General features: G+C 42.8%; 2 protein-coding genes across 2 annotated transcripts; both read left to right on the plus strand.

Annotated features, from left to right (window-relative positions):
* The first annotated feature begins 4,275 nt into the window (after positions 1-4,275).
* Positions 4,276-22,418, plus strand: Trmt12 (tRNA methyltransferase 12 homolog). Its single transcript, XM_069991371.1, has 2 exons — positions 4,276-5,737; positions 22,331-22,418. The coding sequence occupies exon 1, from the start codon at positions 4,329-4,331 to the stop codon at positions 5,703-5,705; it is 1,377 nt and encodes a 458-aa protein (XP_069847472.1). The 5' UTR covers positions 4,276-4,328; the 3' UTR covers positions 5,706-5,737; positions 22,331-22,418.
* On the plus strand, positions 11,664-24,422 carry Rnf139 (ring finger protein 139). The gene is made up of 2 exons (XM_069991370.1): positions 11,664-11,879; positions 22,331-24,422. Exons 1-2 carry the CDS (start codon positions 11,735-11,737, stop codon positions 24,166-24,168), a joined length of 1,983 nt encoding a protein of 660 aa, XP_069847471.1. The 5' UTR covers positions 11,664-11,734; the 3' UTR covers positions 24,169-24,422.
* Positions 24,423-24,503: the final 81 nt, after the last annotated feature.

Below are 24,503 nucleotides of genomic sequence, written 5' to 3' on the forward strand. Positions count from 1 at the left end.
TTAAGCCCCTCAGTTGCAAAAGCAGATAGGTAGGGTGTTATAGATGTTCAATTCTAACCTAAGAGATTTAGATACAGATTTGCTTAATCTTGTTATTAGGAAACTGCTGTTTAAACATACTCTCCTAGTCTATTCTACAGTGGAGGATGTGTATATGTTTTGGGGAATATCACTTTGAAATAAACTGCTTCGGGCCGGGCGCTGGTGGCTCACGCCTGTAATCCTAGCTACTCAGGAGGCTGAGATCTGAGGATCGAGGTTCAAAGCCAGCCCGGGCAGGAAAGACTGTGAGACTCCTATCTCCAATAAACCACCAGAAAACCGGAAGTGGCACTGTAGCTCAAGTGGTAGAGCGCTCGCCTTGAGCTGAAGAGCTGAGGGACAGTGCCCAGGCCCAGAGTTCAAGCCCCACGACCGACCAAAAAAAATAAAGAAAGAAAGAAAGAAATAAACTGCTTCGGTGATTGAAATTTTAAAAGCCTTTGAAGTTAGACCCCCTGAACTAGGAAGAGAACTTGAAGCTATTCAGTCCTACAACTACTAATTTTCTCCTGAGGAATTTGGGACTTACTTGTTTACTTGTTTACTTACTAATATAGAAATTAGGTTTAAATCACTTAAGTGACATGCCAGAGTGACACAATTATTAATATATTATATATAACATATAACATATATTATATATTATTAATCCAAGTTCTAGCTTTCTCTGACACCAGACTTGCCTAAGATCTCCACCAAAAGGCTCCACAACCCATTCTGAAAACACAATATACAGCCACCCCCATGAGAGGATTGTCTAGGCTGGGTTTAGACCCACACTGAGTTGTATGATCTTATACAAGTTATTGAATCTCTCTGGGCTTCAGACTCACCATCTGTAGATCAAGAATAAAACAACTCACAGGGATACCTGGAAGAGTGACACATGTAAGGGTTTCATAGAGCAGGGGCTAACAAAAGCATTTGATATATGCTTTGGATTGCATGCTCAATCATCAATTTATGTACGTCTGTTTTTCTCAATTACTTTATCCCTTTGTCCCCAATCACATTTATAATCTTTCATCTATCATCACTTCAGGAGAAGTAGGGAGAAGTAAACTACCCACCTTCCTGAATTTGTTCTTCCAAAGCCTAATCCTAAAGATCAATCAGGAAAGAATCCTGGATATACACTAAAGGTCTTGGCAAGAAGCTGAGGTGGGGTGGGGGACACACAAAATAAAGGGAAATTTTCCTGGGAATGGACTTTGAGCTTTTGGAAGAGAGAGCAGAGTAAGGTCATTAGGTCTTAAATGAAGAAGACAGCAGGGCCCATATTCCTAGGGCCTGGGATTGTCTGCAAAGACGCAGACAGAAAATGAAGGGGAGACACTCAGGAGGCTACCCAGATGCAGACGATGATGGTCATCAGGACCTTCCCTCCACATTTTTTTTTTTTTTTGCTTATTACAATACTCTCCAAATGATGGCAGAATCCCAGGTATTTGGAGGGCCCAATCTTCTGTGAGGAGGGCCCCAGGAATGAGGCTAATTTTCTGCTCCAAGGAAGGGAAGTTTGAGGTCAGAAATTAAGTTGTATTACAGAAAGTGGACCATCCAATACTCCTTGCAAATGTGGTGGGGAAGCCACTGGGGCTATTTATGGCCAAGAGGAGGAAGTTTTACCTGCCTGTACCCCACATGTACCTGAATACACAGCACACCCCCACGCTGATGGGGGTGGGCAGCAGAAGCTCACACCTTCTTCCAAAGACTTACCTAGATTGTTGGTGTCCGTAAAGAATATGCAGCAGAGATGAATGAAGAAAGGCCTGTAGGGAAGGACAGAATCCTTGGAAATCTTGACTACTCAAGCCATCTGCAACTTATGCTGTCCTTGGATTTCTTTGTGCTGGTTATTACTGCCATCTAGTGGCAGTAATTTTGGAACTAAAACACTTTTGGAACTAAAACACTCAAGGCAATGAACTGATTTTCTTTCCTATATTCTTTCCTTCCATTATTTATCTGTTCATTCATGCATTCCTCCTACAAAAATCTTATGAAGACATGCTGTGAATGGCCAGTCCTCATGAATAAAATAAGGACATATAGTAACAAGAGATAAAATGTATCTCCAGGCCCTCTGAAATTTACACAAGTGAGGGAAGGCAGCTACAAATCAAATAAGAAAATTAAAAAGTATGCCAGGAGTGTAATCCTAGCTACTGAGGAGGCTGAGATCTGAGGATTGTAGTTCAAAACCAGTCCAGGCAGGAAAGTCTGTGAGACTCTTATCTCCAATTAACCACCAGAAAACCGGGAGTGGTGCTGTGGTTTAAGTGGTAGAGCACTAGTCTTGAGCTGAAGAGCTGAGGGACAGTGCCCAGGCCCAGAGTTTAAGCCCCACGACTGACAGAAGAGGGGCAGGGGGGACGAATGGGAAGGGGGGAGGAGGAGGAGGAGGAAGAGGAGGAGGAGGAGGAGGAGGAGGGAAGGAAGGAGAAGAAGAAGAAGAAGAAGAAGAAGAAGAAGAAGAGGAGGAGGAGGAGGAGGAGGAGGAGGAGGAGGAGGAGGAGGAGGAGGAGGAGGAGGAGGAGGAGGAGGAGGAGGAGGAGAAGAAGAAGAAGAAGAAGAAGAAGAAGAAGAAGAAGAAGAAGAAGAAGAAGAAGAAGAAGAAGAAGAAGAAGAAGAAGACGACGACGACGAAGACGACGAAGAAGACGAAGAAGACGAAGAAACAGGATCTTTACTGGTTGAGAGTGGGACAGAAATGAAGGATGACTTCCGAAGGAGATGCTGATTGTCTGACATGCTGGAAGATAGGAGAAGACCGTGAGAATAGTCAGAAAACTGAGGCACAAGGTGGGGAGATGTGTTGAGAAGGTTTGGTGCTCACATTGTACTAGTACCTAGTATCAATTTCTGATTTCTGAACTTGATCTGTAGTTGTAGATTATAGTAACTAATGAGGATTTTTATTTTATTGACTTTAAGTAGTTATACAAAAGGGTTTCAATTCAACATGTCAGTTTGTAAGTATAATGTATTTTGTTTAATGTCACCTCTTTTACCATTCTCTCATCTCTCCAACCTCACCCATCCCCTCAATTTGCCTAGTTCCATTTTTACACATACACATTTATTAAGACTGAATTATCCTACTCTTTATCTCTCCGTTTGTCTACTCTCCTCCCTTTCACCTCACCCTCCTGACACCTCAAGCCCCAGCTTCCTGGTATTCATTTTGTAAGAATGTAAGTTAGTGTCTATGGAGTTTTTAGGATTTAGGGGAACACGGCGCTATGGGTTGAGCCCAGGGTCTTATGCAAGCTAGGCAAAACACTCTAACACTGAGCTTCAGCCCCCAGACTTGTCTTACCTGTGAGCTTATATGACTGTGCAATGCTTAGGTGAGAACCTTATGTGTAGCTAAGTTTTTATAAATTTAAATATTACAAAGACACAAACTCTAGGTATTATAACATGTATATTTAAAGCCAATGTGCAACAATGGACTATTTGATTTTAAATAATATACTTTGTAATGTGAAAGTTCAATACTTTATATGACAATATATTGGAAAAATTCTCCCCATCTTGGTGTTTATTTCAGACATGATGACATAAAGATCAAATGATATGTTACTGGTGAAATAAAGGTAGAAAGTCCACTCAGGGTACTGTGAGAATGTCTGGAGACCAAGTCTAGGACAGAATGGGTTCCCTAAAACTAAGTAGCAAGAAAAGCCCATTGCTATGGAGACAACTCTCTCAATGAAGGGCTGAGAACAAAGGGGAAGTATAAGAAAAGCTTTGGGATTCTGAAGAGTAATTGGAAGCCTGGCAGAGGCATTGCATGAAATCAATCCATTATTTTTTTTCCTTTTCAAAATTATCCCAGAGAAGTTTTTTGGGTCTTAAACTTTTTTAAAATAAAATTTAAGAGACATAGCACTGTAATGCACATGACAATATTTTACCAATCCCTAAAAATTAGCATAAACTTAAGCTTTCTCATAGTCAACCGATCATTGCAAGTTCATTTGTCTCTTAGAATTCATGAGAAGCAATAAAGAGAGGGCATGAGGTTGCTAGAGAGCATCGACCAATTTGCTCTCTTTTAGCCTATGGAATCCCTTATTATTAATTACCTGCTAAGGAATGGCGGACCACAACAAAGATGGAGGCGCTGGCTTCACCATGGCAACATACAGTCCAGTGCATTCTGGGACACGTCGCACGTATGCAGTTCCGGCCTGTTTGTTTGACATCACTTCTGGCCCCGGGATGGCGGCGCGCACAAGTCTTTCTCCTGGTGTGGACAACTTAGAGCGGAAGAGATGCCGCCCCCGAGAGGCCTCCCCGCGGGCCTCGGAGCGCTCGGCCGCGCCGGCACCATGGAGAGCGAAGGCGGGAGCTCCGCGGCTGTTCTTGCCGTCGTGACTGAACGTCGGTTTGCCCAGCGATACCGGGAATATCTGGAGCAGTGCGAGCTCTTGGATCGCCGGCACCGTGTGGCAACCATGCCCGGCGGCGCCGTGGCGATCCCGGTGCTGGGGGACACCCTCCCCGAGCCGCACCTGCAGGAGCTGAGGACTCGCGTGGGCCCGGGGAGCACTTGTGTGCCCACGCGGCTCCCGCATCCCGCCCCTTCCAAGAAGGCCTGGGGATGTTCGCCTGCCCAGAGACTGTGTCGTGAGTTGAGATGCTGGGCTGAGCGCCGGGGAATGACATGGTCAGCCGAGTTAGAGGCCGATTTGCCCCGATCTTGGCAACGGCATGGTGACCTCTTGTTGCTGAATGGAGACTGTTTCCGAGCCAAGCTATGGGAAAGTCTAGAACCAGAACTCTGGGAGGTTGTTGGCTCGGCCCTTGGTGTCCAGCGTTTGGCCAAACGAGGACGGGTGTTACCTGATGGCACGCGAACGCCAGCAGTGACACTGTTGCTAGGTGACCACGGCTGGGTAGAGCACGTGGATAATGGTATCCGTTATAAGTTTGATGTGACTAAGTGCATGTTCTCCTTTGGAAACATCACCGAGAAGCTGCGGGTGGCATCGCTGCCCTGTGCTGGGGAAGTGGTGGTGGATCTCTATGCTGGGATCGGTTATTTTACATTGCCTTTCTTGGTCCACGCTGGTGCTGCTTTCGTCCATGCCTGTGAGTGGAACCCCCACGCTGTAGCTGCGCTGAGAAATAACCTGGAGCTCAATGGAGTAGCAGATCGGTGCCAAATACACGTTGGGGATAACAGGAAACTAAAACTTTCAAGCGTTGCAGACAGGGTGAACCTGGGGCTGATCCCCAGTTCAGAAGAAGGCTGGCAGGTAGCCTGCCAAATGCTCCGAAAGGAGACTGGGGGCATTTTGCATATCCACCAAAACGTGGAGTCTTTCCCAGGAAAGAATCTTCAGACACAGGGAAGCAACCAAATGGAGAAAGAACACAGGCCATATCCTCAGCAGATTATCACCAACGAATTGGAAAATGGAGATTCCAGGGATTCTATGAGAAAAATAACATCATCAGCTACTAAGCCAGAGTGGCAGAAGTGGGCAGAATCTGCAGAAACCCAAATTGCCAGTCTTCTTCAGCAGGTGCATGGAAAACTGTGGAAAACACAAATCCTGCACATCCAACCAGTGAAATCCTACGCTCCACATGTGGCTCATATAGTGCTGGATCTGGAATGCCGCCCCTGTCCTGTAGTTGGTTAGAGGAGGTACATCCAGTAACTCAAGGGATCCATGTGAGTGGCCCTTCATGCTTCTGTTCAGGATAAGTTCTCACCCTTTTAATTTCCTGGTGGTAGTGGTGTGTCCTGTTAGCAGGCTCTAGATCACATCAAATTATCAATGAAATTGGGCACAATGAGCAAGTATTTGAGGAAACTAGTGTGGCTCATAAGAAGCCCATTTGTGCAATCATGAACTGTGAATTCAATGCCTTAGGTATGCGGTTTTGCTATTCATATGGTCGTGGACTTCCTTATTTCCAAATAAGGGAATTTCTTTGGAAACCCCCTGGTGAACAATATTAAGGACAATAAAGGAAGATATAGCAGGGCTGAGAGTATAGCTAGTGATAAGAGTGGTGGAGACAGAAATAGGATCAAAAGTCTGAATGCTCAGAAAACGAGTCATCCTTGGACAGTTTGGAACTGAGGAGGTAGTGATGTATGTGTTCAAGAGGTACGCGTTGTCATGTGTAAACTCGCTGGGAAATGTTAGCTCTCATGTGATCCTACTGTAGAAAGCAGCCTGCCTATTTCTATGTCTCTGGATGCCTTCCTGTGTTTTCCCTAATCATTTCCTTAGCTACATGCTTTCTTTTCACTTGTGTGCTTACAAATCACTGTATTCAAACTAAAACGATAAGGAGGGCAACCTGGGGACTTGAGCCAAAATGGGGAAAATGAATCAAGAGAGCAACATTTGAGGATTAAGGATTAAGGATTGCCTTTTTGACCTAGGTTGTAGACAAGGAGTTGGTGTAAGATACAGCTGGTCAAATTCACTTGAAGGGGGCTGGGAAGGTGGCTCAGTGGTAGAGTGCTTGCCTTGCATGCATGAGGCTCTGGGTTCGATTCCTCAGCACCCCATAAACAGAAAAAGCCAGAAGAGGTGCTTGGCTCAAGTCACAGAGTACTAGCCTTAAGCTGAAGAGCTGAGGGACAGCACCCAGGCCCAGAGTTCAGGCCCCATGAAAAAAAAATTTCACTTGAAGGCAGTGGCGTTTTTCATAATTACCTGCAAGATTACTCAATCATTTGATCGCACGAAATTTCACAGAGACCAGAAACAATGTCAAAATAGTGTCTATAGGTTACTAGGTTACTATAGGTTATACTATGAGGACAGAAAAGAATACCATCAATATCCAGCATCTGTTGACACAGTATCAAATACAGTGGATGACTTCCAAACAGCAGAGGAATAATCTCTACAAAAGCAACAGGAACACTGTCAAAAAGTGACAAGGTAATAGCAGGGTATGGTAAAACATGGCATAGGTAGGTAAAATGAGGTGCTGAGCAGGCAGGCCGTGGAGAAAAATGCAAGCTCTATGTGGAAAATGGCTATTTGAAAAAGGAAGTTGGGGGGTATGGCTCAAGTGACAGAGCACTTAACAAGCACAAGACTGAGTTCAAATCTTAGTACTGCCAAGAAAGTTTGTTACCTCTACTCCTTCTCTTGGCAGTATCTTAGTACTCAGAACAGGTCTGATCACCAGCCTACATTAACATTTACTTTTCATTTTTATCCTAATATTCATTAAGTTCTGCTTAATTACCACCTCAAAAACAATTCTAGCTGATCTTTACAGTACTCATACTATTGGAGTATATGCCTTGTTTACCAATCCCTACTCTTCTCACCTGCACCTGCATTTGCCACTTTAAATACATAGCCCATTGTTGTGTGTGTATATGTGTAACTCCAGTGCTTGTTTCTCATTTCTCTCCCACTAAGGAAGCTTAAGTTCAGAGACATGATTTATAAAGCTTAACTGAGTAGTTTCACCTGAAATCTTGAGAAACAGTGTCCTCTTACTAAATTTCTGTATTAATACAGCCAAAAATCAGATTTTGTTAGAGAACAGTGACTTGATGAATATCCACAGAAAATTCAATCTAGGTTTTATACATCTGCCATCTAAAAACTGAAAGCTACTAAAAGCCTTTTGAATTGTTGGAGATAAATGAAGAGATGATTTTTTTTAAATGTCTTTTTGGTGGTAGTGGTATTGAGTTTGGATTCAGGGCCTTACCACTTGAGCTACACTCCCAGCCCTCCTCACTTCTCAGATAGGGTCTCATGATTTTGCCTCAGACCTCAGTCATCCTACCTATGCCTCCCAAGTAGCTATTTTGCCTCCTAAGGCATGTTTTGAAAGAAAATTTCACTTTTTTGGTCCTGGCTACTCTCAAACCACAATCTTTATCTATTCATCTCCCTTATATCTGAGATTACAGGCTCAGTTTGTTATTTTTTGAACACAAGTACTCTATGTACAAAGTTGGTGCATTGGTATGAATATACACATACACACACAGAGCTCTTAATAGACTTGAGGTAAACCTATAAATTGTGCAGCATTTGAGTCAATGTAGAAACAAGCAAAGATTGGATTCAGTATATTGCAACTATTTCTTTGAAACCCTATTTTTTGGGGGGGAAGGGTGGTCATGGGGGCTGAACTCTGGGCCTGGGTGTTGTCCCTCAGCTCTTCAGCTCAGTGTTAGTGCCATACCACTAGAGCCACAGCACTACTTCCAGCTTTTTCTGCTTATGTGGTGCTGAGGAATTGAACCCAGGGCCTCATGCATGCGAGGCAAGCACTCTACTGAGCTAACTTCCCAGCCCCTGAAAGCCTATCTTTTAAGAATTCCTGGGGTCCTGAAAGCCTGTCTTTTAAGAATTCCTGGGGTTCTGAAAGCCTATCTTTTAAGAATTCCTGGAGCCGGGCCCAGAGTTCAGGCCCCATGACCGCCAAAAAAAAAAAAAAAAAATCCTAAGCATTTTATGTTACTTCAACAGTATTAAAGGTATTATTTTAAAATACTTGCCATATAGTTGTTACACCTTCACTTTATAAATGAAGTTTTAAAAAGACTTACTGGGCAGAACTGCCTCACACGGCATCCTTAGCTACTTAGGAGGCTGAAAGAGAACCAAGGTTTAAGGTAAGCCCAGGTATACACACCAAAGACCTCTGTGGAACTTTCAGCTGCATGGGAAGATAATATTGGGAAGAATGCAGGCCCAGGCCACCAGGGCAGAAAAGTCTGCAAGTTTGTGGTGACATGTACCTGTCATCCTAGCTATGACAGGTAGCTCTTATTCCTGGGAAGGGAGACCTTATCTCAAAAATAACCATTGCGGGGCTGGGAAGGTGGCTCAGTGGTAGAGCGCTTGCCTTGCATGCTCAAGGCCCTGGGTTTGATTCCTCAGCACCACATAAGCAAAAAGAAAAAAGCCGGAAGTGGCACTGTGGCTCAAGTGGTAGAGCGCTAGCCTTGAGCTGAAGAGCTGAGGGACAGCGCCCAGGCCCAGAGTTCAGGCCCCACAACCGGACCCAAAAAAAAAAAAAAAAAAAAAAAAAAAAAACCATTGCAAGCCAGGCAACAGTGTCTCATGTCTACAATCCTAGCTACTCAGAAGACTGAGATCTGAGGATCTTGGTTTGAAGCCAGCCCAGGCAGGAAAGGCCAAGAGACTTATCTCCAGCTAACCACCAGAAAGCCAGAGTGTAGCTCAAAGTAGTAGACTGTTAGTGTTCCTTGTGCACAAAAGCTCAGGACAGCAGGCAAGCCCTGGATTAAAAAAAAAAAAAAAAAAGAAACGAGTGAAAAAAGGCTGGAGTCGTGGTTCAACCATAAGAGTGTCTGTCTAGCAAGTACAAGGCCATCAACTCAAACTGTAGTACTGCCAGACCCAATAAAATATAGAGACTTGCTTGAAGTTCTATATAAGAAAGGATGCTTCTATCACCACCTGAAAGATCTTGGCCCTGACAGAAGTTAGCCTGAGTTAGGAACCCCTTTAAAAGGAGGCCTTCATAAATTTTGTCATCTTGCTCAGCGGCCATCTAGTTCTCAAAGTATCTTTCGTATATCGTTATGTATTATAGTGAGCCTACAGACACTCTTATAATATCTGTTCACCAAATTAAGATTAGAAACAATACAACATTGATGAGGACTGAAGCATTTGTTCGTTTTAAAAAACTTTTTATTTAATGTTTGCATTTAACTTTTAAAAAATAAAAGAGGAAAACCATTTTACTACTTTATTTTCCATTTTGCACAATCACAATATAATGGTATTCACCTCCTGTGTCCTCTGTCATATTCTTGTTTGAAATTAGTCCTTGTGGACCTTTTTTTCCATAATGGCTTCATTCTTTCAGCTTGAAATTCCACTCAGGGCTGGGTAAGAGATGAATTGAATAGCTTATTTATGTCTAATTACCCAATTAGTAAATAATTTGCATAGGTCTTCATAATTCTCTCACCTTTTACCAAGTTTGTTTTCCTTTGGGAATTTTGCCATAAGTACAAAGTTATTCCCCAGAGACACAGTTTAGGAAACAGATTAGATTTGAGGTGAATCACAATGTGGGCATTGCAATAAACCAAAGTACAGTAGGGAATTGAACTAAGATGTGATGGTGGCATTAGAAAGACACTGTGAAGACAGAGGAGAAATGATTCAGTGTAGAAGTGGCTGTAAGTAAAAGAAGAAATCAAAGATGCCAAATTTTTACCTTACAACTTTGGATTCAAATCTTAGGTTTAACTCTTGGCAGTTTGGGGCTTACTAGCAACCCACTACTTACTACCTTTGTGATCTTGCAATTTATCTAAACTCTAATTTCCTTTGCAAAACAGTTATACCCACCAGAATAGGCCAATGCAAAGACTCCATTAAAAGGTAAAACCCTGGACACAATACCTAGCATATAGTAAAAGCCCTAGATAGATGGGGAGAGGGAAATGAAGTTTTGTTTGTTGTTGTTTTTTTAACAAACATGGCTGAAGAGAGGGCGCTGGGTGAAGGGTTCAGTTTTTACACTACTTACGGAGTAGGACTACAAGGAGTACCACGCCTGACAGAAATGTCCTGTAAGAGTTGGGTAATTCTGCTAAGGATCTCCCCCTATGGAGGGGGTACTGGTAAAGGATCGCACCACAGGAGGCGGACAGACACTAGACTGCAGGAGACACTCTGGACGCGGAGCCCTGGGGAGTCAGGCTTTCTGCTTCCTATTGAAGAAAAGAAAAAGGAACAACGACACGGATAGGCAAGAAGAATGGACTCACCGGCCCCGAAGAGGAAGAGACTGTCCAGGTGCGCCGGCCTCAGAGACGCGCAGGCAAGGGACGGGCGGAAGGCCCCGGGGCCGTGCCGGCCCTCTGCTCGGCCTGCTGGCACAGGGGTGGAGGCTGGAAGGGAAGCGTGCACAGAGATGAAAGGGCGGTTTACCTTGGCAGCGCCCACCGCACGTAGCCCAGCGCCACGTCCGACGGCCGCCCCACGCAGGCCGGCCGTGACGCCGCCGGGCCCGCGGCGGAGCCGGTGCTGCCCGGGCCGTCTGCCCCGGCTCCGGCGCGGCCTCCGCAGCCTGTCCGCCCAGGCGGTGGGAAGCACGTCGGGACACTCGCTGGGCGCTAAGCAAACTGCGAATGCTTCTCGCCGCGTTAGCTCCGGGTCTCCCGCGCGCGCCTCGGTGGCGGGCGGGAACCATGGCAACGCTCCGAGACTGTGCGCCCGGCGCGACGACGGCCTGAGAAGCGCCGGATTGTGACGCAAGCAGCGGCGCGGGCTTCCCGTTCTCGCGCGACCGCGGGCCCAGCCTCCGGGCCTCGCCACCGCAGCCAAGGCCGAGGCAGGCGGGGTCAAGATGGTGGCTCCGCGGGCGGGGGAGGCGGTGGAGGGAGGAGGAGCCAGACCATAGCCAGCCGGAAACACCGACGCCCGGAGACCTCCCGGGGAGCCGCCGCCGCCGCCCCAGCCTCCGCCTCCGCCGCCTGCTCCAGCTCCGGAGACGCGGGCGGGCGGGCGGGCGGCGGGGCGGGCCGCCAGAGAGGAGAGGAGGGCGGCGGGGCGGAGCCGCCGCCGGAGCCCCCGCCCCGCCCGGCCGCCGGCCCGGGCCCTGCCCCGCGCGGCCCTGCCCGGCCCGCCCAGCCCCGGTGTGGCAGCGGCTCACGGCGGCGGTGGGGCCCCCGCAGCAGCAGGTGCGGATGGCCCGTCAGCAGATGTGGACGGCGCTCGAGGTGGCGCTCCGGGTGCCCTGCCTTTACATCATCGACGCCATCTTCAACTCCTACTACGATTCCAGCCAGAGCCGGTTCTGTATCGTGCTCCAGGTCCTCCTCCGGCTCCTCGGTAAGGGCAGCGGGAGCCTGCGGGCCGCCACGGCGTCCGCCCGCCCCGCCTTCCTCCGGGGAGGGCCGGGAGTCGCAGTTGGATTCCCCCGAAGGCGTTTTGTGGTGGGGGGAGCGGGTGGAGCGGGGCTCGTGCCGTCTCGGGGCTGGCATCCCCTCCCCCCTGCCCCCATCCGGGGTTCGGTGTGGCGGATGACGGGGACGAGGAAAACGCGTGCATCCGAGGGCACGCGGCGCTCGCCCTGCTGATGCTCTTGGGGATGACTCACGGCCGTGCCCTATGCGACAGCCTTGGCAAAACAGCGACTCTGTCAGTCCCGGGCTGGCCGTGTGAGACCTTGGATTTGTGCCAAGGCTCGAGCCTCAGTTTTCCCTCTGCACGTTGCAGAGTGCTGGTAGGTTGTCATTTCTACTGCAGTTGCAAACCCCACACGATCGCGGAATGTTTGTGGTCAGTGACATCCGAGCCGAGGAGACGGGATTTTGAATGTCAGACCTTGAAACCATTACCCGTAGCCCACGTGAGGAAGGTTGTACTAATAACCAGCCCTAAAATTGAGTGAAAGAGAAGCTGCTGAAAACGATTGTGCAATTTTGTCTAGAAAGTATGAACCGTTCGCAGAAAAAGGCTGTAACTCCTAGTTTGATGTACATGGATGAAATGTTCAAAGCTTTTTGTATTTCACTCGGCATTTCCATCTCCATCACTCCAGTGGGAAGCAATTGTGTCAGTTTTTTTCTCCAGTAGTTGCAACTTGGCAAATTTGTTTGATGAGGTAATTCTTGTAACCAGTCTCTGGGGGGCTTCTGCTTTTGAATTGTAGCTGAGAGTGGGTTGATAGTAAGATTCTTCTTTACTAAGCCTTTCTGAATTATAAGCCATCTGTTGCTTTATTCCTACAAAAAAAGGGAGTAGCAATAAAGACTGGATTTATTCTTAGTAAAAATAACAGTATTTGGCATTTGTCTGTTACTTCACTTCCGTGGAACATTTTCAGTTGCATTGTCTAATTTAACCTTAGACATCCTACAGGCCAATGGTGGTATTCTCATTTGTACAAAGGAAGAAACTGAGGTTTGGACAGGTTGTTTCGCTCTTGGTACATAGCTAGTAAATGGTTGCCAGAGCCTGGATTTAAAAATGTTTTGACACCAAGTATGGTTTACTTTCTGCTCAGTATGTTGAAATACAGATACAGAATGGAACTGAAAAATGTGGACATGATTTTTTTTTAAGGACAGGAATCTTTAGTAATCCATGGATAGTTAATTTCAGTCATTCCTCCTTTCCTCTGTAAAAGCCTGAGAGCCCCAGGATGTCTGGTAGAAATGGGTGGTGTTTGAGAAGAATGTGTATGTTCATTCCAGCAGTAGTGTACCTCTGCCTATGAACGGTCTCATGGAATAACTGCAGATTCTGAGAACCCCTGGAGACTTGATTTAATGCAGTGCTCTGCTCTGAGGCAGCTTAAAGGAAACAGCATTTTTCTTAATGCATCATCTGAAGGTGAAAACATTTAACAAAGTAAAGTTTACTCCTACTCTCTGTATTTACTGTTGAAGTAAGTCAGAGTTTTGTATTCTGATGGCTTGAAAAAACTTGAGCCATTAACTGTATTATGTCTTGGTTTTCTTTTGTAAAGATGGACAATAATGGTATTTCTTTCATAGGACTTAGGACACTTCGGGCTATTCATGTTAGTATTAGTAAGCTCAGCCACTTTTCAAAAATATTATATCCTTCCATTAAGACCATACTTTGTTACATCGCCTTTTTTTTTTTCTTTTGGTCTGTCGTGGGGCTTGAACTCTGGGCCTGAGCCCTCTTCTTCAGCTGAAGGCTAGCACTGTACCACTTGAGCTACAGCACCACTTCTGGTTTTCTAATGGTTTATTGGAGATAAGCGTTTCATGGACTTTCCTGCCTGGGCTGGCTTTGAAATGCGATCCTCAGATCTCAGCCTTCTGAGTAGCGCCCGGCTTTACACAGTCTTGTTAGCCCAATCTCTCAAATATTAGGCCTATTTAGTAAAGGCAGTAATTATCAAAATAATGGCTTAAAAATGTTTCTTTCAATATAGTCACAGGTCAAACTTTATGAGAAGAAAGTATTTTCCAAGTCTGTCAACTGATTTTTCCTATGTTGTGCCAATGTAATTGGATGCTATTGTTTTTGTAAGAGTAAGAATGCGGGGGAGAGCTAAAACCCCCAAAAGTAAATAGAGTGGCAGGTGGGTATGTCAGGTGCCAGTAATAGAAACTGAAATTGACTTCCTGCTTTGTGTCTGAAACTTACAGACTTCTCATTGTTCTTATGTGTGAATCTCAATACTTCTCAACATTTTTCAAGCACTACCGATTTTATATGTAATGTTTGAAGTAGTTACTTACTCTGCCTTCTGACATGGTTCAACTATACTTTCATTTTGTGTAAGACTCAACTTGAGATTTCCACAGGTTATCTTATTGGAGATCCAAATAAAGGTTACAATACATGGAATGTTTAAGAACATCAAGACATTTTTTAAGAAGTGTTAAGTGCTACATGAAACTCGGTGCAGAGCAGTATCATGCTGAAATAGCAAGTTTAAGTCCAAGGCAGAAAATACAAGCTTGGGAGTTTGTTTTAATAGTATTACTCATATGGTGGTAATTTGTTGAGGTGGCTAAGGACTTTGTAAACATAAAAGAGGGCTGGGAAGGTGGCTCAGTGGTAGAGCGCTTGCCTTGCATGCCTGAGGCCCTGGGTTCGATTCCTCAGCACCACATAAGCAAAAAGAAAAAAGCCGGAAGTGGCACTGTGGCTCAAGTGGTAGAGTGCTAGCCTTGAGCTGAAGAGCTGGGGGACAGCACCCAGGCCCAGAGTTCAGGCCCCATGACCGGACCCCCCCCAAAAAAAATGTAAACATAAAAGAAATCTAAGAAATTACAAGGGAAAATCTGATAAACAGATTGGGGGGAAATAGCTGTGTCATAGTCTCAGTAAGTGTTCTCTATCAATAAAAATATATATATATAGATAGATAGATATGTACTTTCACATGAAATGGGTCTAGCCATTCACAGCAAACAAAATGCTTATGATGGTCAATAAACAAATGTACTTAGTCTGATTTATAATAAGGAAATACAGTTAAAACAGAATTTTGCTTATTAGATGGTCTAGAGTTCAAAGTATGATCAGAAAGTGTTTTAGCAATGGTATTTACCCATTTAGATAAATTTATACAATTTAACTATGCAGAATAATCTATATAACATAGGTTATCCTATAGCTATGGGTTAAAATAGCTATAATTTTGATAGGCTATAAGTTTTACATAAAACCACTTGGCCCTATGAACTGACATTTACTTGTATACCTTTGGACTCACAATTCCAGTTGTAGGGGATTGGGCATAGAAATTATAGTTGCACAGGACTATGAACAATGATAGATTCACAGCATTACTGGAAATAACAAAACATTGAACTTCATACTTAATATAAATGTATAATAGAAATCTGCTTTAGATCTAATTACAAGACTGAGAATTATTTTTGGTGCTGAATAATATTTGGTGCTGTAGAAAGATGTGACCAAACCTTTGAAGTAAGCAGTCAAAAGTTGAGCAGAAGTAATTATGGATGTCAAAGGGGATGGCTTTGTCAACAGTCGCATTATTGACAATTTAGGATAACTCTGTGTTGGAGGAATGCTGGATTTTTAGCATCCCCATCCGCTGTCCCCTAGATAGGTGTCTGTAATGCACACACACACACACACACACACACACACACACACACAACTCAAATGTGATCATTCACTTACTCATAAGGAAAAGAATTATACACTATAGTTACTTAAATATGAACAACCAGTTCTAAAGGAACTAACATGTAAATGTGAAATGTTGGACTTTGAATATGTAATATCTTGTTTTCAATCATAAGTGAATTCTTTTAGAAATAAATGAAAGCAAATGTATAAAGTTTGATAAATTGGTATTAAATTTTAAAACCTCTTGCCAGCTGCCAGTGGCTCATACCTGTAATCCTAGCTACTCAGGAGGCTGAGATCTGAGGATTGTGGTTTGAAGCCAGCCAGGGCAGGAAATTTGTGAGACTCTTATTTCTAGTTAACCACCAGAAAGCTGGAAGTGGAGCCTTAGCGAAAAGGCTCAGGGATAGCGATAGCATTCAGGCCCTGAGTTCAATCCCCAGGACCCTCGCACAATGTAAAACCTCTTATGCAATAAAATATGCATTGGTGGGGCTGGGAAGGAGGCCCTGGGTTTGATTCCTCAGCACCACATAAACAGAAAAAAAAAAAGCTGGAAGTGGTGTTGTGGCTCAAGTGGTAGAGAGCTAGCTTTGAGCTGAAGAGCTGAGGGACAGCTCCCAGGCCCAAAGTTCAAGCCCCATGACTAGATCCCCCCCCAAAAAAATGTGCGCTGATTTATATATGAATGAATGCTTAATTATTTGCTAGGCTGTACAGGAAAGTTTTAAGTTGTTCTGCCTCTTTAATGCTAGTAAGACAGTGTAATGATGTAGTTTTTCCTACCCTCAGTCTAGGATGCTTTATGTCTGCTCACCAAAATGTGTGTAAGGATCTCTCCCCACCAGCAGCCAATTCTGAATAGATTGTTCAGAAGCCACTAGTGGTTGTCCTTTAATTCAGCTCCATGCTATGATGCCATCTACCTAGATTCCTCAGGTTAAGGGCTTGGTCCGATATAACTGCCCCTGGATTCAGATATCAGTCATGACACAAGTTGAGGCCTGTATTTCTAACTTAAAGGATGTCATTTCCCCTTTGCTTTCTTCTTTGTAGATCTCTTAATGTGCAAGATTGTAACACAGAACCCAGTGAAACTACTTATATTTGTTCTTTTATTGTAACTTTCTTTTACAAAGGATACATGAACACACATGGAAAAGACAGATGGGCAGGAAGGGGGGGTGGAGTGAAGATGGGAGGAAGGGGGGGTGTCTGTGCCTTCTCTTTACCCATCGACCTCCAGGAACCTCCATTGGTCCTGAACTCAGAACTCAGTCTTTTAGGGGGTTTGGGGGCAGCTTTATTTTTATTCAGACATGATTAAGTCATTGGCCACTGATTAGGCACTCAATTTAATCACCCTCCCCCTTCCCAGAGAAGTGGTTCTCCTGGCAACCAGCCCCCATCCTCAGCCCCAGCCTTCAATCATCTCATTGGTGTCTTATTGACACACAAGAGAGCCTTTATAACTATTTCTTTCTTTTTGGTGGGGAGGTGGGGGGGTGGTCGTGGGCCTAAACTCTGGGCCTGGGCACTGTCCCTCAGTTCTTCAGCTCAAGGCTAGCGCTCTACCACTTGAGCCACAGCACCACTTCCGGCTTTTTTTTTCCTGCTTACGTGGTGCTGAGGAATTGAACCCAGGACCTCATGCATGCAAGGCAAGTGCTCTACCACTGAGCCACCCTCCCAGCCCCCTTTATAACTATTTCAAGGATTTTAGGAACTGTTAGGAATCTGGATGAGGACCAGTTACATACATTTCACAATATTACAGATGGCAAAGACAAAAACTAGAAAAACAATTGGTTAACTTGTTATTTAATACCTCCTTAGGGTTCAAGTTTGTTTTTTTTTTTTAAATCTGTGTTCACACACTGTTAATAAAAATGCCTTCGTTATAATCTTGTGAAAGTGTATACCTGGATGGCCCGGATGTTTCATTGTTTCCATTTTACTGAAAATGAAAGTATGAGAGTCCCTCCCCCTTTTCCCCTTACAGTATGGATATGTAGCTTTGGCTGCAAATCCTGATCCATTCTAGTGCTGGAATTACAGCCAGGGGCAGCACACTCAGTTTAGAAAATCTTCCTTTGTGGCATAAGTTGTCTAGTATGCCAACAGATTCACTGCATCTCAAGACATTTTGTTTACTTAGTCTTAAATTTCTTCTGTTACAGTCTCCCTGGGGAGTAAGGTAGTAATAACATTTATTGCTGTGCTTCCTCATCTTTACTGAGTTAGAAATGTTTTCCTACTGACTTCTTTAGGTTGTTTTAACTGTACCAAGGGATCTGGAGAGTTCTAAGTACCATGTCTTCTTTCCTTCTAATTCTTAGACATAAATTTTCAGGAGAGGTTAAGAGTACAAATGGACTTGACATACAGAAGAGTGAATAGATGGTGCACTTCTGTAATCTCATTAGTTGCGAGGCTGAGCTGAGAGGGTCTTGAGTTTGAGCCATTCTAGGTTATATATGATTTGAGGTCAGTTTAGTTTATATAGTGAGACTTTTTTTTAAAGTAAACACTTCATTGTACAATATGCAATTTTTTCCCTTTCTCTTTGTTACAGTAATCTACATTGAAAAGATCTTGAATTCATGAATTGGGTTTATATATAATGAGCTCCTGAATTGGTTTTTGGCACTTGCTTTTTTTTTTTGGTTATGGATCTGAACGCTGTCCCTCAGCTCTTCAGCTCAAGGCTAGGGCTCTACCATTTGAGCCAGTGTCAGTTCTGGCTTTTTCTGCTTATGTGGTACTGAGGAATCGAACCCAGGGCCTCATGCATGCAAGGCAAGCACTCTACCACTGAGCCACCTTCCCAGCCCCAGCACATGCTTTTTAGAGAACTACCTTGAAACCTTTAGTGGAACTCCATATCACTGTAGAGATGGACTGAAATCTTCATGTTGCAGTTTCACATAGCTCTTACTCTAGTGTCCAAGTGATTAAAAAAAAATAAAGATAAAGCAAGTCACTTATAAACATGAATGAAAAGCTTTTCCTCAGCTTAATTTCCTTGGACCTATAGGATAAATACCACGAAAGTTTCATGTGTAAAGTTGTGAAGAGGCATGGGAACATTGATAATCTTAGTACTCCCCACAGATCACTAAAGAAAAATTACTTTGGAGACTTTTACTTGGGAAGTTGATTTTTATTTATTTCCTGTGAAGTGAGAGTTGATTCTCTCCATAGGAACATGACTATAAATGAACAGTAGAAAAACTTCACCTATTTACAAATGTAGAGTAGGAATTAAAACAAGTGTATGTATGCTCTTTTTGAAGTGATTTCTCTTACATGTTGGGAATACAATTTTTTTTTTTTATCTTTAAGTAGTTGTACAAAGGAGTTGCCATTGAGAATATAATTTTAATCAGGAAAATAGTATTAGGTAGTTACCTGGAAGGCACACCCAGACAGACTTGTAGGTTGTACTCTCAGCACACTATATAGTCTTTCTTTACTCTTTTTTTCCTTTGATACATTTGCACAAAGAAAAATGGCGCATTTTATCCAAACAATTCTAATTTTCTTTTTTTTTTTGCTGGTCGTGGGGCCTGAACTCTGGGCCTGGGCACTGTCCTTCAGCTCTTCAGCTCAAGGCTAGCGCTCTACCACTTGAGCCACAACGCCACTTCCAGCTTTTTCTGCTTATGTGGTGCTGAGGAATCATACCCAGGGCCTCATGCACGCAAGGCAAGCACTCTACCACAGAGCCACCTTCCCAGCCCCGTAATTCTAATTTTCAAGTCATCCTTTTATTTCTATGTAAGAAATAAACTTCAGGAGGAAAAATGCAGAATAGAAAGACTAGTTATAAAAGTGCCACAGATGTCATGAATGGCTACTGGTGGAGATTAGCTTACCATTTTATGAGTAGCAAATTGGTTAAAAAAGTACAGTAGCTGCTTGCTTCTCTCCCTTTCAGGTAGTGAATAGAGCTAATGTTACTTTGATTTGGTTTTAATTAATCTATGTAAAACGCTTAAATTGGGTGTCAGTGGTTCACACCTGCAATCTAAGCAGCCAAGGAGGCTGAGATTGAGGAGCTCATGATTTGGGGTCACATTAGACTTCTTGACCAACGTGTGGTGGCACATGCATGTCAACCCAGCTTTGACAGGAAGCCTAAGATAGATTGCCATCTTTATGTGTACCTGGGCAGGAAATGAGACCCTATCTCAACAATAACCTGCACAAAAGAGGTCTGGTGTCATGACACCAGTGGTAGAGCACCTGTCTCAACAAATATGAAGTCCTGAGGTCAAACCTCAGTACTGCTCCTCCAAAATTAATTAAGCTTTGTGTCAGGGAACATAATTCTTTCCTCCCCCCCCCCCACCAGTAAGATTATATATAGTAGATTACATAAAGTGGACTGAATTGTATTTCCTTGTTACTTTGCATGGAAAAAGCCATTTTCTGTTGAAAGAGCCCCAGTTCTGTTTGGGAGATGACTGTGTGGTTTTTAGCTTTTTTTATTTTTTAAACAAATGACCTGATGTGTTGGCCAGTCTGTGGGCAAAGTCATCTCTTGAAGGAACTAGCTTTTTTTTTTTTTTTTTTTTTTTAACATGCAGCTGGCTATGAAATGCTCCTGCTGCAGCTTGTAGCACCTTTCTTGAAACATGCTGATACAAAGTGGCTAGCCAGGTGTTTTGTTTGTGGCATCTTCTGTATTCCAGATAGTTTCTCAGCTTTGCCTTATCCTTTCATCTGTTTCATTTTTCTATCTGTTTTTATTTTGTGATTGCCTTTAAAAAAATCCAGATGTGATGGAAACATAAATTATCTCAATGAATACTAATTGAGTTACTTTGTGGGATCCTCTACAAAGTAAGACCTTTGCTGGCTATCAGGGAAGCATCATATACATAATAGAGTAGATGATGCCTATCAAAGAACTACAAGTGACAGTGTCTAGTGGTAGCTTTACTGAGTTCTGTGGGTATGCTGAAGGAACAGTTACTAACAATGAAGGCAGGTCTCTAAATGGGTAGGAACTGAGCGGTCAGGAATGGGCAGGTAGGGGGCATCACTCTAAACAAAGGAATATAAGTATAAGCACATGTGATTATGGTATAGAAAAGTATGTGTTTGCGGAGACGTTCTAGCACATTGGTGAGTGTGTAAGAAAGAATGTCACTCTAAAGAAAATTAGGTCCATTAGTTCCAGAACATAGTTTAAGTCCATAATAATTTCGGAACCATGAAGAATAAATAAGAGTTGAGAAATGAAGAAAGACATTTTGGCTTGCCATATGGATTTAGATGAGTTAGTTGCTGACATTGAGCAAAGAGAATTAAAAGTGTTAGCATTTGACCACCAACTAGAAAAGTTTGAAGATTAAGGGCCCCCAGCATCTTTAAGCAAATAATAATAATAATAATAATAATAATAATGAGATCTTCAGCTGGAGCTGGAAATCTTAAGAACAAGCTGGTTTTGATTCAAGGCAAGTTAGACTTCAGATGTTGAGTTTTGTAGTTAAATGTAAAAGTGGAACTAGGTGAATATTTTGATGTCATCCCCCAAGTTGAACCATTGGCTTGAACATTGTGTTTACTGTGTAATCAATCTCACTTCAAAAATATGAATTTTTTGGCAGAGCACAAAGTAAGTTTGGGGCCAGATATATGTCATCATCATGCTGCTTACAGCAATTCTCACGGAGCAGAAGTGCAGGTGTCATTTGGTTATCTGACTGTTGACAGTGATTACCTGTAAAGGCACAGATATATTACCATCTTTTTAACATGGCTTGTTTTTCTGAATGTTATTTTTTAATTGAAGAATGAAATGATTATTTGAAGAAGTTGATGGAGTAATGTGAAGGAAAAGGGAACATAGAGGACATTTCTGAAATTTGAAGGAAAGTATGCTGAGAAAAAAGCTGGACCTCCCAAACAAGTAAAATTTAAAGGAAAGTATGCTGAGAAAAAAGCTGGACCGCCAAACAAGTTGAGCCCTTACAGAATTTATTTACAGAGCAGAAAAGCAGGAGCTGGCCTGAGTTCATAGTGAAACTTAAACCTGATTTCCTAAAGAACACACACGAACACATGTTTCCCATTTGGGTCATTATTTTTTCAGTGGAATTACTTCGCGTTCCTTAGTATTTGAATGGTATCTTTTGAATTTTAAGGCTTATTAAAAAAAAGGTGCATGTGGCTGAGAATGTGGCCTAATGGTGGTAGAGTGCTTGTCTAGCATGCATGAAAGCCTTGGATTCGATTCCTAAGTACCACATAAACAGAAAGAGCCAGAAGTGGCACTGTGGCTTGAGTGGTAGAGTGTTAGCCTTGAGCATATGAAGCTCAGGGACAGTGCCCAGGCCCTGAGTTCAAGCCCTAGGACTGGCAAAAAAAAAAAAAAGTGCATGTTATTACAAATATTGTCCTGAGGATAAGTTAGTATGTTGTGCCTGGACCTACAGTATTACACAATTACTTCGGAAATTAGAAAAACGAGTAGTATTTACATATAAAATGTTTGGTCTGGCCTCATACTCTTGACTTGATAGAACTTTATTGATCCTTAAGTGTAAATTGTCTCAAGGCTTAACCTCCAAAACATTGGAAATGCTCATAATTAAAGAAAATCGTAACTATTAATACAAACACATGCTTCAAAATATTTCATTCAGTAACCTTTTCTTTTTCCTTTTTTTCTCCTTTAGGGATATTTGTATCCAGTATTGTTCTGATCTTGTCACAGCGATCACTTTTCAAGTTTTACATGTACAGCTCAGCCTTTCTGTTAGCTGCAACTTCAGTGTTGGTGAATTATTATGCTGCTTTGCACATTGACTTCTATGGTGCGTACAACACATCAGCTTTTGGGATCGAGCTGCTTCCTCGGAAAGGGCCCTCACTGTGGATGGCACTTGTCGTTCTACAGCTAACATTTGGAATTGGATACATCACACTACTCCAGATTCAGTCCATCTATTCACAGTTAATTATTTTGGATCTGTTGGTTCCTGTAATAGGTTTAATCACAGAGCTACCATTACACATCAGAGAGACTTTAGTTTTTACCTCATCCTTGATCCTCATATTAAATACAGTGCTTGTCTTGGCAGTGAAACTTAAGTGGTTTTATTATTCCACACGATATGTTTATCTTTTAGTGAGGCACATGTATCGAATTTATGGATTACAGTTATTGATGGAAGACACATGGAAGAGGATTCGTTTCCCAGATATACTTCGAGTCTTCTGGCTAACAAGAATTACAGCCCAGGCTACAGTGTTAATATACATTTTAAGGATGGCAAATGAAACTGAGTCCTACTTTATTTCTTGGGATGATTTTTGGGACCTCATTTGCAATCTTATAATTAGTGGATGTGATTCTACCTTAACTGTACTGGGCATGAGTGCTGTAATTTCCTCAGTAGCCCATTACTTGGGTCTTGGAATATTGGCCTTTATTGGATCAACTGAAGAAGATGACAGGCGGCTTGGCTTTGTAGCACCTGTTTTATTTTTTATTTTGGCTCTTCAGACTGGTTTAAGTGGGTTAAGGCCAGAAGAGAGACTTATTCGCTTAAGTAGAAACATGTGCCTTTTATTAACTGCAGTCCTGCATTTCATCCATGGGATGACAGACCCTGTATTAATGTCTCTCAGTGCCTCCCATGTGTCATCTTTTCGTAGACATTTCCCTGTGCTGTTTGTCTCTGCTTGCCTGTTTGTCCTTCCTGTTTTACTCAGTTATGTTCTCTGGCATCACTATGCACTAAATACATGGTTGTTTGCTGTTACAGCCTTTTGTGTGGAACTCTGCTTAAAAGTAATTGTTTCTCTCACTGTTTATACATTATTCATGATCGATGGCTACTATAATGTCCTCTGGGAAAAGCTTGATGATTATGTCTACTATGTTCGTTCAACAGGCAATATTATTGAATTTATATTTGGAGTAGTAATGTTTGGAAATGGGGCTTATACTATGATGTTTGAGTCAGGAAGTAAAATTCGGGCTTGTATGATGTGCCTACATGCTTATTTTAACATCTACTTACAAGCAAAAAATGGCTGGAAGACATTCATGAATCGTAGAACTGCCGTGAAGAAAATCAACTCGCTTCCTGAAATAAAAGGGAGCCGCTTGCAAGAAATAGATGACGTATGTGCAATCTGCTACCATGAGTTTACAACATCTGCTCGTATTACACCTTGTAATCACTATTTCCATGCACTTTGCCTTCGGAAATGGCTGTACATTCAAGACACTTGTCCAATGTGCCATCAAAAAGTATACATTGAAGATGATATCAAGGATAATTCAAATGTGTCTAACAACAATGGATTTATTGCACCCAATGAAAATCAAAATCCAGAGGAAGATATAAGAGAAGATGCTGAATCTGACAGGGAATTGAATGAAGATGACAGTACCGATTGTGATGATGATGATGATGATGATGATGATGTTCAAAGGGAAAGAAATGGAGGGATTCAGCACACAGGCGCAGCAGCTGAAGAACTTGTTAATGATGACACTGATTAAAATAGCATTTACTAATCATTGAGGTATTCGTTTAAAATTCAGTTCATCCAAAATGAAGTAATATGCTTCACTTCAGTGTGTAACCAAGCACAAAAAACAGTATCAATGTTGAATCTGTGAATGGTTTTCCGTTTACTGTGATGTGCTACTGTAAATATACCTCTTTAATTACTTCTGGTCTCTTTGGTGACCTATTTAAATTTGTGTACATTATTGTACATAGAATAAAATGTTTTCACGTTTTTATGACAAAATTTGAACAAATAGCTTTTTAATAGATGTAATGATCATAAGGTGCGTCAACTGTGCCAAAGATTCCTCAATGAAATTTTATC

Source organism: Dipodomys merriami, unplaced genomic scaffold (assembly GCF_024711535.1).
Source record: "Dipodomys merriami isolate MVZ:Mamm:240054 unplaced genomic scaffold, mDipMer1.0.p SCAF_4, whole genome shotgun sequence".
Taxonomy (NCBI): domain Eukaryota; kingdom Metazoa; phylum Chordata; class Mammalia; order Rodentia; family Heteromyidae; genus Dipodomys; species Dipodomys merriami.

Coding starts and splice junctions, on each gene's coding strand:
- Trmt12 (XM_069991371.1), top strand. CDS start 4,329: ATGCCGCCCCCGAGAGGCCTCCCCGCGGGCCTCGGAGCGCTCGGCCGC.
- Rnf139 (XM_069991370.1), top strand. CDS start 11,735: ATGGCCCGTCAGCAGATGTGGACGGCGCTCGAGGTGGCGCTCCGGGTG. Junction 11,880..22,330: donor GGTCCTCCTCCGGCTCCTCG/GTAAGGGCAGCG, acceptor TTTCTCCTTTAG/GGATATTTGTATCCAGTATT.